Source organism: Natrix helvetica (assembly GCF_964273705.1).
Source record: "Natrix helvetica genome assembly, chromosome: 2".
Classification (NCBI taxonomy): Eukaryota; Metazoa; Chordata; class Lepidosauria; order Squamata; family Natricidae; genus Natrix; species Natrix helvetica.
The window spans coordinates 108,590,920-108,604,849 of NC_138552.1; the positions used below are offsets into that span (position 1 = coordinate 108,590,920).

General features: G+C 38.5%; 1 protein-coding gene across 1 annotated transcript in view; it reads right to left on the reverse strand.

Moving 5' to 3' along the window:
- The window catches only part of LOC309388510 (transient receptor potential cation channel subfamily V member 6-like), a 94,227-nt gene that overhangs the window by 22,093 nt on the left and 58,204 nt on the right, over positions 1 to 13,930 (reverse strand). Inside the window, exons 2-11 of the mRNA XM_081945899.1 lie at positions 13,476 to 13,573; positions 12,964 to 13,086; positions 10,344 to 10,484; positions 8,754 to 8,852; positions 7,195 to 7,370; positions 5,463 to 5,609; positions 4,286 to 4,498; positions 2,469 to 2,555; positions 1,900 to 1,976; positions 1,637 to 1,802 (exon numbers count right to left, since the gene is read on the reverse strand). Coding sequence (XP_081802025.1) covers positions 1,637 to 1,802; positions 1,900 to 1,976; positions 2,469 to 2,555; positions 4,286 to 4,498; positions 5,463 to 5,609; positions 7,195 to 7,370; positions 8,754 to 8,852; positions 10,344 to 10,484; positions 12,964 to 13,086; positions 13,476 to 13,573 — 1,327 coding nt within the window. The remainder of the gene's footprint in view (positions 1 to 1,636; positions 1,803 to 1,899; positions 1,977 to 2,468; positions 2,556 to 4,285; positions 4,499 to 5,462; positions 5,610 to 7,194; positions 7,371 to 8,753; positions 8,853 to 10,343; positions 10,485 to 12,963; positions 13,087 to 13,475; positions 13,574 to 13,930) is intronic.

The following is a 13,930-nucleotide window of genomic DNA, read 5'->3' on the forward strand; positions in this document are numbered from 1 at the left end:
GTTAGGAATTATGGCTGCTGAAGTCTAACCCAACTGAAGGGTCCCGGGAAAAGGTCATCCTGACTCCAAGCCTTAGTTTAGAAATCAGAATTTTGGAAACAGCCACTTCAACATGAGCATGTTTAGTAGTGAAACGGAAGCCCTACAGAATAGCCCTGATATAAGGGAGTTCAGTAGTGGAGTGAGGAAAAAAGGATTATCTTGACTGTGGAATTTAAATTATTTGTTCTAGACAATTTTGATGTTTCCTGTCAATCAAATCCCAACTATCCTTCAATAGAGGTCTTCAGATGGGCTAACCAATCTGTATCTCTTCTGAGGTTTGACTGCCTCAGTTCTATCTTTTGTTTTTGTTTTTGTTTGCAGGACTGCACTGGTATATTCTCATTTTGATTGATTGCTCCTGTTTCAAGTTGCTACAGGAAAGCATATGAAGATGGAAACAGTTCACACATTTGCCTCTTTTATTTGCATTAGGATTTTATAAAGCCATTAGGGGTAGCAGATTTGAGCAGCTTTTCTCTCTTTTACCTTGTCAACGTATTTATCAAAAAAAAATTCACTGCCATTTAGGCTGGTGGCCATTACTGTAAAAGTTATTTTACTGAACTTTTCTACTGAACTATTGAACTCCAGCTGCTCAATATTTACTTCTCTCTGTCTTGAATTTATTACCAATCAGGGTAGAAAGGAAACAGCCAAGCAATCTAAACTCACAATAGAAATGAACCCTTTTAAGTATTCAACACAGGCAAACACAAGCTTCCAAAAGGGCCCTAGAATATTCAAAATTAGGAAGTCCCTTTACCTCTGCTATCTCCTTTCTACTCCCATCCCAAAAGGGGGCGGGGAGAGGGAATTGCAAAACAGTCAAGGTTCCAAGAAGTGGACAGCTTCCTTGAAGATGGAAATGCCCATAGGGGCATCCTTCTTTGCAACAGAAGAGAAATAAATGAATGATTGACAGCAGATGTTATGCTGAATACTGAGTGAGGGAAAGCTTACTTAAAGGAGAAAGTTAGTTATGGGTGGGAAGTCTTTTTAAAGTGAGTCTGTACAGTTAATAATATTAGATAATAATTAGATGTGATTGATATTTCATATAACTGTCCAGTTAGGAAATCAGAAATATTTGAATATATGAAAAATAGCAGTATATCTCACTCTGCATGCTAGATAGCTGCAAAGATATGGAAAGAAGACTCCTATTTTTCCTTACTGTTGAATAGATGATTAAGCTGGGGAGAACTGGGATAAACTAAAAGCAATCTGCAGATGGGAGCTTAAGAGAGAATTCAAGATAGATACTCACATCTTTTTCACTTGCCAAACAAGATTAAAACTTAGATCAAAAAGTGATGATAGATGATAGATAGATAGATGATAGATAGATAGATAGATAGATAGATAGATAGATAGATAGATAGATAGATAGATAGATAATCTTCACTCTACTTATAGAGGGTGTATAAGGACTCTTAGGTAGGTTGGACTAGAAAACTTCCCAAGTCCCTTCCAGCCCTATAATTCTATGATTCTATCACCTTCTGATTTATGATGAAAAAATGTTGCCAGAATCACTGCATCAGCATATCCTTCATCTATGTATGAACGTCATCTTTTGTACGTCACTTACTTTTTGTATCATGATGGTAAAGGGACCAAGCATCTGAAATCCTCGTGCAAAGTACATAATATTGCACCAACCAAGCACCAGAGCCAGAGACATTGGTACAACTTCACCGTTGGCGCTAGTGAGACGCATCACCATGGTCAGCAGAATCATACAGGCATACACAATACTGCAGAGATAGAAGCAGCAATGAAGAGCGGGATTTGTGCAGTGGTTTTTTTTCATCAACATTCAACAGCAAGCCAACTACTAGAAAATAATCTTACATGATTGCATGGAAAGGTCCTCCGAGGATAGTTTGCCCAAAGTATTTGGTAATTCCAAATCTGAAGATATCTGGAATCTGGAATAAATCCATTGATCAATGGTGTGCTCTGCTTTAAAACAATTGGCTCATTTTCTCACCCTCCCCCCCCCAAAATAAAAGAAACCCCAAAAGTCAAAGGATCTCAGATACATTTTTTTCAGCACTAGAATCTGAATGAATTATCTGGACTGCAACTACATGCTGAGACCTTCTCTTTCATTTTGGAGAAGTCACTCCCTGATGCAAAACCAACTGGTTCAAAATGCCTGTGACCTCTCCATAGGCAAAACTTTAGGATTTCTTAGTTAAGCACTACAGTATTACCCTCTAGATTAGCACTGCCCTAGGTTAGGATGTAGTGTGTACACTGTAGCAGCCTTCATATAGAGGTCAGGGGATTTAGAAAGAACCTTTGTTAAATAATATTGCTAATCCTATTATGGAATGCTTCTTCTGGTGCTCAGTTACTTTCTACTTAGGTTCCCCCCCCCCATATAATAATTGGAGAAGGAAAAACATTTCTCTTACCTCCAAGATCAATATCACAATGGCTCCAACAACAGTGATCAACTCACCAACAAGTCTGTGGTTATCTTCAGAAGTAATATAAGATTCCTGAAAAGGAAAGGAAACCCATATTGGTTAGGAGTATCACAGTCTCAAGAATTAATATTTCAAGGATCCATCTTCCTTGTTTTATGGACTTAGATCAAGGTGACAATGATGATCAATAAAAGTGGTGAGTCAGAATATATCTGCACTCCATCATCAAGTCAGAGAAACAATATTAGTGACTAGTCATCAATTTGCCTTTTCCTTGGAGACCTGTCACACTCTGTACATCTCCCAAAAGGATAGTGGACAAGCCCAAGACTGGCACAGTGGAATCCACCCCATGATTCTAGATACAGTTAATGAAAATTGCCCAATTATTTTGATTATCACCCATATCACTCTAAAATTTTGAAGAAAAGGGAAAAAAGAACAGGAAACTTAGAAACCTAAATCATTCAGGATTACTTAATAGCTTGAGTTAATGTGCTTTTCAGCTGGGAATCCCACTCATAATCAATTTTTAGAATTAATACAGTTCCAAGCAAAGTGAGCCAGCTGTCTGACATTCTGATAACTTAAGAAAGTTTGACTTCATCTCTGCTATGTCCATCTATCTGCCTCTCTTTCTTTAAAAAAGAAAAGGGCTTCAACTTCCTCATACTCAGGAGATTAAATGCTAATGTTTCCTGTTATGACAATGGAAACTAAACCTTCCAGAAGTAAAATTGTGACAGATGACAACAGAAATTATTGTATTAGGTGACAGTGATATTTTAGAGAGGCCAAATTCAAGGGAAAGAAAATCTCAATGTACCGATGAAAAAGTATGCTATGGGAAGTCAGTTGTTTATTAAGAATATTAAACTATTCAACTTTAGGGATCCTTTGTTTATCTATTGAAAAAGAATTTCATGAATTTAATGTGAAGATTTACAAGGAAAGTGTTCACACATTTGACTAATTTGCTTATAGTTCTATTTTAGACTAGGAAGGCTCCTGTGGGAGAAATCAGCATAAATGAATACCCATATCTCCCACCACATTTACTGGCACAATTTAGCGCTAAATAAATTGAAACCTTGCATACGGTCATTACACATCCACAATGTGGTTTGTGTAGAGTATCCCCTATTATTTGATAAACACAGAAAATAAAGGTTGCACATATATTAGTACAACCATAATTTATGGTCAAAGAAGCTCTCAAGCACAACAGCTGTGCCACTCTTCTTCCTTCACAGGAGCATAATAGCAGCACATGGGTAATGGAAAACCTCCCACCATATTTCTGTACATATTTCTGTTTTGCCTAAAATGTGTTCTCGCATAGTCGGATCATTAACTGCCACACTCGCTAAAGAGCAATTTTCAGGGAGTCTTTTGAATTGTTATCATTTGTCTGGAAAATCCATGAACTGAACTAACAGTGTCCACACTTTTCCCTCTAGCTACCATTTTGCCTAATATTGTTTGAGCTGATGCCAAGCTCAAAACTTCTGCTTACACTGCAGTGGGAATAAACTCCGTATGGTACTAAGAAATTCTGAATGAATGTGCACAGAATTGCTCTATAGAGCACCATCTTGTTATTGTAGGGGTGTTCCCCCCCTACACACACACACACAGTTACATTAAATGAACAATGCCACTACTTTTTGCCTCCCAAGTCGATTGTTCTTCATCCCTTGGTTATATTTGGTTGTGCACTATTTTTGGAGAAGTTGGACTCCTGGAATTGAAAATTATAAATGATTTTTACATTTTTAATAGACTCATGTTAAAGAACCTACCTGCAAATGTTTCTGAACATAGATTGTGTTATCTCTTTCATTTGTCTTGTTGAAGCTTCGCTCTTTCAGCGGTCGATAGACACAACACATTGTGAAGCAAATCATGTACAGGACATAGAATAAGGCCAGAATACAAAAATATGGCCGTCCGTATTTCTTCCACTTCAGGCTAACCAGCTCATTCACAGGAGTAAGGTCGAGGATTCTTCGGGCCTGAGGGATGCAAAATACCTGTGTTCAGCCTTTTTTCTTAGAAACAAATAATTCTCAAAGACAGCAAAAGCCGCCTTGAAAATGAAGGGGGCAGTTGGATCATTTTTAAAAGACAGCATTACTCCTGGATAACATATTGAAAGATCCAGTTTCTCGTTACTTGGGGAAAGAGCCCTGGAGTCCCTGCTGGAAATCTTCAGCGTGTAAAAATGAAAATGGATAATGCTAACTATGAAGTCGGTAAGGATGAAGATGCAAAGGCAGAACATAGCTTGAAGATGTGTGAGATCTTCAAGTAAGGCAGATGACCATTCAGGGCTGAAATACACTAAAAATTCCACCAACAAAACCCAGTTCATATGCTTGTTGGTAGCATTATTCCATTTGATTCTTTTAAACATTGCATATTCAACCAGTATGACCATAAGAGTGGCATCCGATAACACAAATGGGTCCTTAACATTCAGTCAATGTAAGGCAACAATAGCAATAGCAGTAACATTTAAATTTATATACGCTTCATAGTGCTGGATAACACTCTCTAAGAGGTAGAAGGCTGAGTCAATCTTGAGCCAGTCAGGATCAAACTCCTGGCAGTGAGCAGAGTCAGCCTGCAATATTGCATTCTAACTACTGCTTCACCAGATAATTGCCTAGTATTTACTTAAACTTGTGGGTTTTTGATCATAGGGTGACTTTAAGAAAGCTGTTCCATTCTTTGGAGATCTTATTGTATGAGAGCTCATTAGTCAGAAACTCTCCAGACACCTGCCACAGAATCTCTAACCTATTGCAGACACTGAAGGCATCCCATACTGTCTTATGGATACATTTTGCAAAATCAGTTGTAGAAAAGAATATGTCTTCAGAAAAGATGATCGGCTCTGACTGAACAAACCTGGCTCTCAACTAGAAAGCCTCTTTGAGAAGAAACATTCAGCAGCCCCTCCTTTCAATATAATACCTCTCTTTTTTTTGTGGTGACAATAAGTTCCAGAAGAGATTGATCATCACCCCATGAATCAATTTCTGTAAGGTCATACAAGGTAGACGTCAAAGACCCAAAAGTCCATAGGATGTGTTTTCTTCTTTGCATTAGGTGGTTGAACATCTAATTTGGGAAAAAGAAAAGGTTCAGTCTAGATGCTTGCTGTTGAAGGAATATTTGCTCCCACAACCAACATCTTTCATAACGCTTCTCTCTTTTAATTTATCAAAATGCAAGCTAATAGAAAAGTTAGAGAACATAATAAAACCATCAGTAGTATGGCTTACAGAGGGGGATTCACACAAGTTTCCCTAACTATTTGAAGGATTGTCTGTCTCCTGTAGTTCGTCTGCTCTTCTTTAAACTGAGGGTGATATGGAAGAAAATTATGTTTTTCTCTCAAATGTGTGTTGTCTTTTTATATAAAATGTTGTTTGCTTTTTTTTAATTTTGTGAAACAGCCCAGAGTTGGATGGTCTGGAAATCTGATAAACTTCCACCTTGAAATGTAGATTCCTGTCCAGAGAATGTATGTCAAATAGGCTATGCTGATACCTATAAATGTATATTTATCGTGGCTTTAATGTAACATCACAAACTAGTAGGTTGGGATTTTTAGCCCTTAGTTCTGTTTCGAAAATAAGTGTTTGCCCTGATGCTCTTTTTTGGCCAGGTGTTTGGAGTTTCTTCTGTTAAGTCAAATCATTTAATTTTTTATAGTACAGGAGGTCAGAAAGGCTGACATAATTGTGTTGAATTAGGATCAAGGAGATCCTGGGTCTAATCTCAAATCACTAGATTTGATTAACTACTGTCTCTCAATTTGACTTTTCACTGAGCTGTTATAATGAGGAAAATATAGGTGAGAAAGCTCTATAGATGCAAACCTGAGCTCTTCAAAAAGAATTATATGAACCAAATAAATGAATAAATAAAATAAAATGCTCAGGAAAAAATGTTCATTAAAATCCACATAGGTTGGGTTTCGACACTTTCAGTGATGTTCTAAAAATTAATATCTAATTTTTGATTGAAGAGCTCCAAAACAGAGGTGCTTTCCGCAATCAGCCTTTAAAAACCTAACTCCTGAAGTATGGGGGTGAGGAGAGGGAAGTATCTCTTTACTGCCTGCTAGAAGGGAGCCATGAAGGGGCTAATCAAGGTTGAGATACAGCAATACGTTGTTTTTCTCCTTTGTGGGTCCCTTGCCAAGCTCACAACATATCCACCTCCATTTTTACAAAGAAAGAGATGATTGATAGTCTTCCCTAGAAGATTTTATAGATATACTTTCAAGAAGAGAAGTACTGGCCAGGATAAGTAGTAGGACTTGGCATCCCCATTATGCAAGCTGGGCTGAGGGCTTTCAAAGGAAATATAGCAGGATTTCTCTCACAAGACCCCATTGTCACCTCAGGGATCTTCCTCACCTTTGTCCAGGGAGGCTTTGAAATCTGCAACATTCTGGAAAGTGGGTCCAGAAGTGGGACAAGATCATAAAACTCCCTCAGCCTCACTAGACTTAGAGACAACAATCTGATCCATTGCGATGTTCATGGAATATACACTTGTAGCTTTATTTTGTTTTAGAGTCTTACAATTTTATTGTAGGCCTTGTTTGAACACCTTTAAATCCTTCCTGAAAAGGGGGCATGTACTTCCAACAAGAAATAATAAAAACAAATTGTAAAGAAACCATTTTACTCACTACAGTGTTGCCCTCTGCCCCAGCCAGCTTAAATGGGGTGAGTCCCTCATAGTTGAGGACTGCATCTGGGTCTCCCAGACCCTTCTCTTTCTTGTCATAGCAAAGGAGAAGATCGTATATTTGACAAGCAGATGCCTTGTTGGGCTGGAGGGTTAATATGTGGAAGATTGAATTACCTATCAGAAATTAAGCAGAAACAGAAATTAAGTTCATCTTTGTATTTAAGGAGAAATCGATAAATCATTGATCCCTGTTCAGACTCTTCAATGTTCTTTTTTGGCTTAGCAGGAAAAGGAGTCCAATATTTAAAAACTAAAGAATGGAGTTTCCTGCACTGAATATTTGTGCCAAGAAAGTTTTGGCTGCTGTATGGTTTGGAACAGACTTTTACATTTTTTAAATTAAGAGATTCCAGGCCATCTTCCTTAAACAAAAGAGTCAATCAAACTAGCAATAGCCAGTCTGTATCATTCTGGATAACCAGTGGAGAATGTATCATTATAGTATGAAATATTCAGTATGCAGCATCTCTCTTCATAAAAAGCAAATACGATACAGAAAAGGATCTTCTAACACATTATGTATTTAAATCCTTGCATGAATTCTGAAGTGATAATTGCTGAACAAAGTGATTCTTCTGAACACGTAGCTTGGCTCTTAAAGCTAGTTTACATCATCTGCATTTCTTCCCAACATACACATGTAACAATCGCATGCCTCCACCCACTGCAACTGACATGATGATTTTCCATGACCAGCAAAAATTATGTGAATATTTTTTGGAGGGAGGACAAAGAAATACAGCCTGAAGCCAACCCACTCCCCCATTCTCTCACAAAACTGATCCATCTACAGCAGGAGTGTCAAACTCCATTTCGTTGAGGGCCACGTTAGGTTTAAGTTTGACCTCAGGGGCCGGGTGGGCATGGCCAGCTTGATGTCACTCATGTCGGGGGCGCCTGTGGTGGCTTGAGTGCTCTGCTGGCAAAAATGGGCTCCCAAGCTCTGTTTTTGGCTGCATTTTTGGAGCTCGGGAGGACCAGGCGCAGCCCTCTAGGGCTATGTTTTTGGCTGCAATGGCCTCCTGCATCCCTCCCCCATTGAAAACAGAGCTCAGGGTGGCCATGAGGGAGAAGGGGGGCTAAAGCTCCATTTTCACTGGCAGATGGCTGCAGGAGGCAATTGCAGCCAAAGACAGAGTCTGAATGGGCTGCACCTGGTCCTCCTGAGCTCCATTTTTGCTGGCAGAGGCACCACAGGCCAGTTCTTCACTGTTTCCAGGGTGGCCCACAGACCAGATCTAAGCACCCTCTGGATCCGGCTTGCAGGTCTTGAGTTTGACCCCCCTGCTCTATAGATCAGAAAGGGGTCTTGGTGCTCTCTACAAGAAGGACCACCATAACAGAGCTATGCAATTGACCTGGAAGTATTGGTCTACATCTGCAGCGTAATATTAATGGCAAGAGAAGGAGTTTGCCTTACTCAAGGGAAGAGTTCCATAAAGCACCTTCTCTTCCCAAATGCATGCTCTTAACATAGAGCCTTTGAGGAAGGCGTACCTAGTGAATCCTGCACTCGAATCTTAGCACCATTTTCAATCAGCAACTGGACAATGGTTTCACTCCCAGCACATGCTGCAAACGATAAAATGTGTTCCCCTGATAAAGGAAGAAGGAAGATTGTTTTTGTTCAGTATTTAAGCTTTAAAATATCATTGGGCAACATATCCAAGGTAAAATAGTATGTACATGCACACATACAACCTAGGTATAGATACAGTATATGTGCCTTACATATACATATATTGTGATAACATGTTTATATTTCCTTACCTCTGTACCAGTATTTATTTATTATTATACCACACAATTAAAAAATATTCCCTTTACTCTAGTCTCCACTATCATTAAACTAATTCAAATAACATTTGAGAATGCACATTTCCCAACGGAATTGAAAATGGAGTATAAGCAGCCAGAAGAGGAATAGGATGGCAGAATCTGGAGATATCCATCTTTTATTCACACTCTCACTCTGGAGTGTTACAATTTACTCACAGTGAAGATTAATGAGGAGTCATTACCAAAATGCTTGAAAATTGATCTATTAAGCATAGCTTAATTATGGTCTGAAACAGGTAATGAGGGGCCTCCCTAAGCATAGCATGGCCAATCTTCAGCTCCACTGCAGCCAACTGGGAAATCTGGATTTCTGTTGGCTGGTATTTAGCTGCTGTTGGGAAAAAAAGAGTCTCTGAATCAAAATACCAGAGGAAACCAGAAGTGGAACAGCTTGCTAATAGCTAAAATAGATCCATTTATCTGAATTGTAGTGGAATTCAACTGAACAACATGACATCCTTGGGGAAAGTAAGAGGTAATGGCACATGGACACACACAACTTACTGCTAGGTCAACAAACATCTGCTACACTTGTAGTTCTTGTTCTATGGACTTAACTTTTTTTTAAAATGCACAAAATCATTACTCCAATAGACCCTTAAAACCATATTTTCTCTCAAAATAAGCAACTTTAAAAACAACTTGAAGCTTCTTTTGAAAAAAAGAAGATTCGGGAAGCATGAAAGCTGCTGCTTTTGTTCACTTAGCAGATCAAATTAGTTCTTGATGAGAATTCCTCCCTTGTTTGTACCAGGTTTAAATCAATGTGGCTTCCTCTAAATAGGTTAGGAGTTGGTAGCAGGACTGCAAATTCTCCATTAAGAGATCTTCAGACCACTTCCCTCTTCTTACTGAGTTGTGAAAATGGGCAGATAAAAAAAGCTGTCCATCCCAGATCAGGTCCATAGACTGAATTCCTGTTGTTATTATTATAGCATGAAAGATTTCCCAACTAACCTTGCCCCTCAAAGCAATCCTCCTGACTCCACTAGTTGCAAGTTAAGCATGTGGACCTTTAGTTTACAGAAGGATGATAGTTGAGAGGATTACTATGTTTTGGAGGAGAACATCTTCTGTTTCAGAGCAAAGTATGCTGGAAAATCTTTCAGTGCTATAATAATAACAGGAATTCAGTCTATGCCGCAAGGGACAAAACGCTCCTCCTTACCACAGTGTTTCTTCTACATATGCAAGGCACAATGCAAATTGCAGATTATTCAAACAGAAGGTTTTTGACTGCCGACATACCAAAATAGAAAAGACTGTCATTTCTTCTCTTGAAAACATATCCAGTAGCACGAGGTCCATTTACGTCTGCTCCCTTCTCAAGCAAAGCTTTCACCAAGCCCAGGTTTTTGTTTACCACAGCTATGTGAAGTGCTGTCTCCCCTGCAATACACAACATTAATTTAAAAAAAAACCCTTGTAACATATTGAAATTCCACATGTGTCCATTTGTATGTACACGGGTATATGTATATACATATGTGCATATATAAGCATGCATAGTCATGTGTTTACATGAACTATTTCGTCAGATTATCATGGCCTCTGGTGATACTGACTCCAGAAAGTCATGAAAGGTTATCATCAGTCTTTTTCAACTCAGATTCTTTGAAGTGAATCTCTTGTTGGATCAAGAAGATCTATTAGCCACGGATCTTAACTAATAGAGCTCAGTTTTTCTTACGAAAATGGAGTCCCTGAGGAGACTTTTCCTGTCTGTTTTATTAAATCTATTCCCCCTCTCCCCACACACACCCCCCTAAAAGAAACTGTCACCTACAGAAAAAGCTCTGCAACAAGAAGTAGTAGGCTTATACCAAGCCTACACTACTGGCTGGATGTTCAAAGTAAAGCATAGGACTGAAATAATTGCCTGCACTCTAGCCAAAAGATTGGGTTCTGGACCAAGGTGGTATTCAGCAGGTTCTGACCAGTTCTGATGAACCGGTAGTGGAAATTTTGAGTAATTTGGAGAACCAGTAAATACCACTTCGGACTGGCCCTGCCCCCACCTATTTTCTGCCTCCCGAGTCCCAGCTGATTGGGAGGAAATGGGGATTTTGCAGTAACCTTCCCCTGGAGTGGGGTGGGAATGGAGATTTCACAGTATCCTTCCCCTGCCACGCCCATCAAGCCACACCCACCAATGTGTACCACACCCACTAAGCCACACCCACAGAACCGGTAGTAAACATTTTTGAATCCCACCACTGTTCTGGACCACAGAGAATTTAGTCTGACCCATCATGTCTACCGAAAATGTACTCTCCTTTAATTCAGATTGCGCTGTCTACTTCTTATTAGCTTCCTCACAGGATCACAACACAAAGAGGACACCTATACTTCATGAAGCACAAAGTTATAATAATGCTGTTAAATCTTAAGACAGTGTAAGTTTCTCTATTATTTCCCCCACCATAGAAACTGGTTATTCCTCTGGAAACCATGATCAGCCTCCTTGAGAGCTCATTATATGATCAATGTAGTTTATGGATTAGTATCTCATGAACAACACAAATACATATTTTAAATCACTTATAGTTTATATCAGCCTCATGCATTTTCAAAGAAGTTCATCAGGGTTAAATGCAGAAGGGAACTGAATTTGATTCAGTGTTAGTTTGGAGGCTGGATTTAATTATTAATGCAATTGCAAAGTTAATTGCCGTTAAAAATGAATACCCAGGTTCTCATTCAAGAGTTTTAATGTTTAATGTGCTGCTTAATATTCCATCTTGAATTTCTTACAAGTTATTTCTCAGGGGCCCAGTATGAGGCAGTGGCAAAATGGCTGAACTGTGAAGTCCTTGATTCAGATCTCACCACAAGCTTCGTACATGGGAATACTAATCCATTTTGAATATGTAGTGCTTTAAGTTGCATTATTACATCCATTTATATTATGATATCAGCAGTTTTACTTTTTATTCCTTTCAATAATAATCTCTGACATGGAATTAGTCTTCTTCTGTTTATTTTTACACTGGGGATTCTTAGCATTTTCATCAGAATTGCAAAAACGTTTTTCCACCAGAATCACAAACATTCCCCCAGAACTGCAAATTCTGTCAGTATGAAGCTTAGATTGCAGTCACTTACAAGGAGCCATTTTGCTGTCCATTCGCATAATTTAGTTCGTTCCATTCCTTTTTGTTCCTAGTATTTGGTGTCATTTGAAAATTTGAGTACTTTGTTGTTCATGTCATATTTCAAATTGTTTATGGAGCAAGTAAAACATTAGCTTACAATGCACATCAGGTTCTCAAATAAACAAGACAAATTATATTCTCAGTTGCACACATAGTTTATGTGGCAAGTTATTAGCCAAATTATATGTCTAAAACATATATCCTAAAACATGTTCAATATTTCACTGTTTCTGGGCACTGTAGAGAGAAATTGGACTGAAATGGTTATATTATCACAGTCTGTTATAGAATAAATGGTTGTCTGTGATTCATCTGTAGTGACTCTTTTTAATTGATATGCTATTCCTATGCTAAATAAAATATGCATTGAAGTGCAATCTTCTTATTGGAAAATCAGCTTCCATACAGTAATCCTATTGAAAAGGTCCACCATGCCCCATTATCATCTGAAGACTTGGAAGTGGGCCTGAAGGGTAACTTGAGAAAAAATGATGGAACATCTTGCCATGAGTAATCCCTTATCTTATTTTCTATAGATGGGTATCATGAATAGACCCATTTCAATAGAGTTTCCATACATATATTCTGGGATTAATTTTTCCCCTCTGATTGTGAGCCAGAAGGTGACTAATTATGTTTACGATAACTGATGCTTTCTTCATTGATATTTTATTCAAAGCATGAGACATAAATCCAATAATCATAATAATTACCAGCATACAGCTCAGAGGTCACAGGTTCATTCACAAGTTCTGGAGCTGTGTTGATCAACAGCTGAGCAGCTTCTAAGTTATTGTGTAAGGCAGCTACATGAAGAGCTGTCTCCCCAACAGCACCTACAAAGAGTATCAAAGAAAGAGAAGCTGTCATGACATTGCAATGATCCTGGTCCCTCTAGAGATAGCTACAGCTATGACAATTATGTTTATAGGTCACAACAGACAGAATACTGGACACATCTATTCCTGAGATCTCTTGTATGTGGCCTTTCTCCTGACAGACGATAAACAAGAGAGATCATGCCATATGCCTTATGGATTCATGAGGGGCATTTTTCCCCAGAAGGAAGTTCAAGGCGTTTAGTCATCTTGCTCCTTTCAGGATCTGAAGCTGTCCTTGCATATGCCAATCAACCACATTTCTATCACCATCTCCTCTTTGCTCCTCAAATTGTTTCTTTCTCTTAATAGGTAATAGGGCCATGATAAATAGGTTGGACCACTACCTCGTTCATGAAGGTCACAGGTATGGCTGTCTATCAGTTTCTGGATGGCTGAGAGATCATTTTCTTTTGCAGCCAGGAGGAGGGGAGATTCCCAGATCCTGTAGCAAGCAGGAACAAAAGTTAATCAGTTCAGAATACTATAGATTACAATTCACATATAAATATCTTTTCATCTCTCTTGTCGTCGTCATCATCAGCTCTTGACTTTCTAAACTAGGAAAATTATTATCTTTAATCATAAGGCAATGAAAAAATTCCAAGAAATACAGATATATAAATGTAGATATCATCTATAACAAGTTATCTTCAATTCAAGCTCTGACATTTTTATTATGTTTTAAAAGGGGCAATGTTATTTTGCCCATAAGAACCATAGATGGTAAAGGTGTGTCAATATAGGTCACCAATTTGGAAAATTAAAGAAGAGATCATTAGTTAGCCCAGAAGGTCCATTC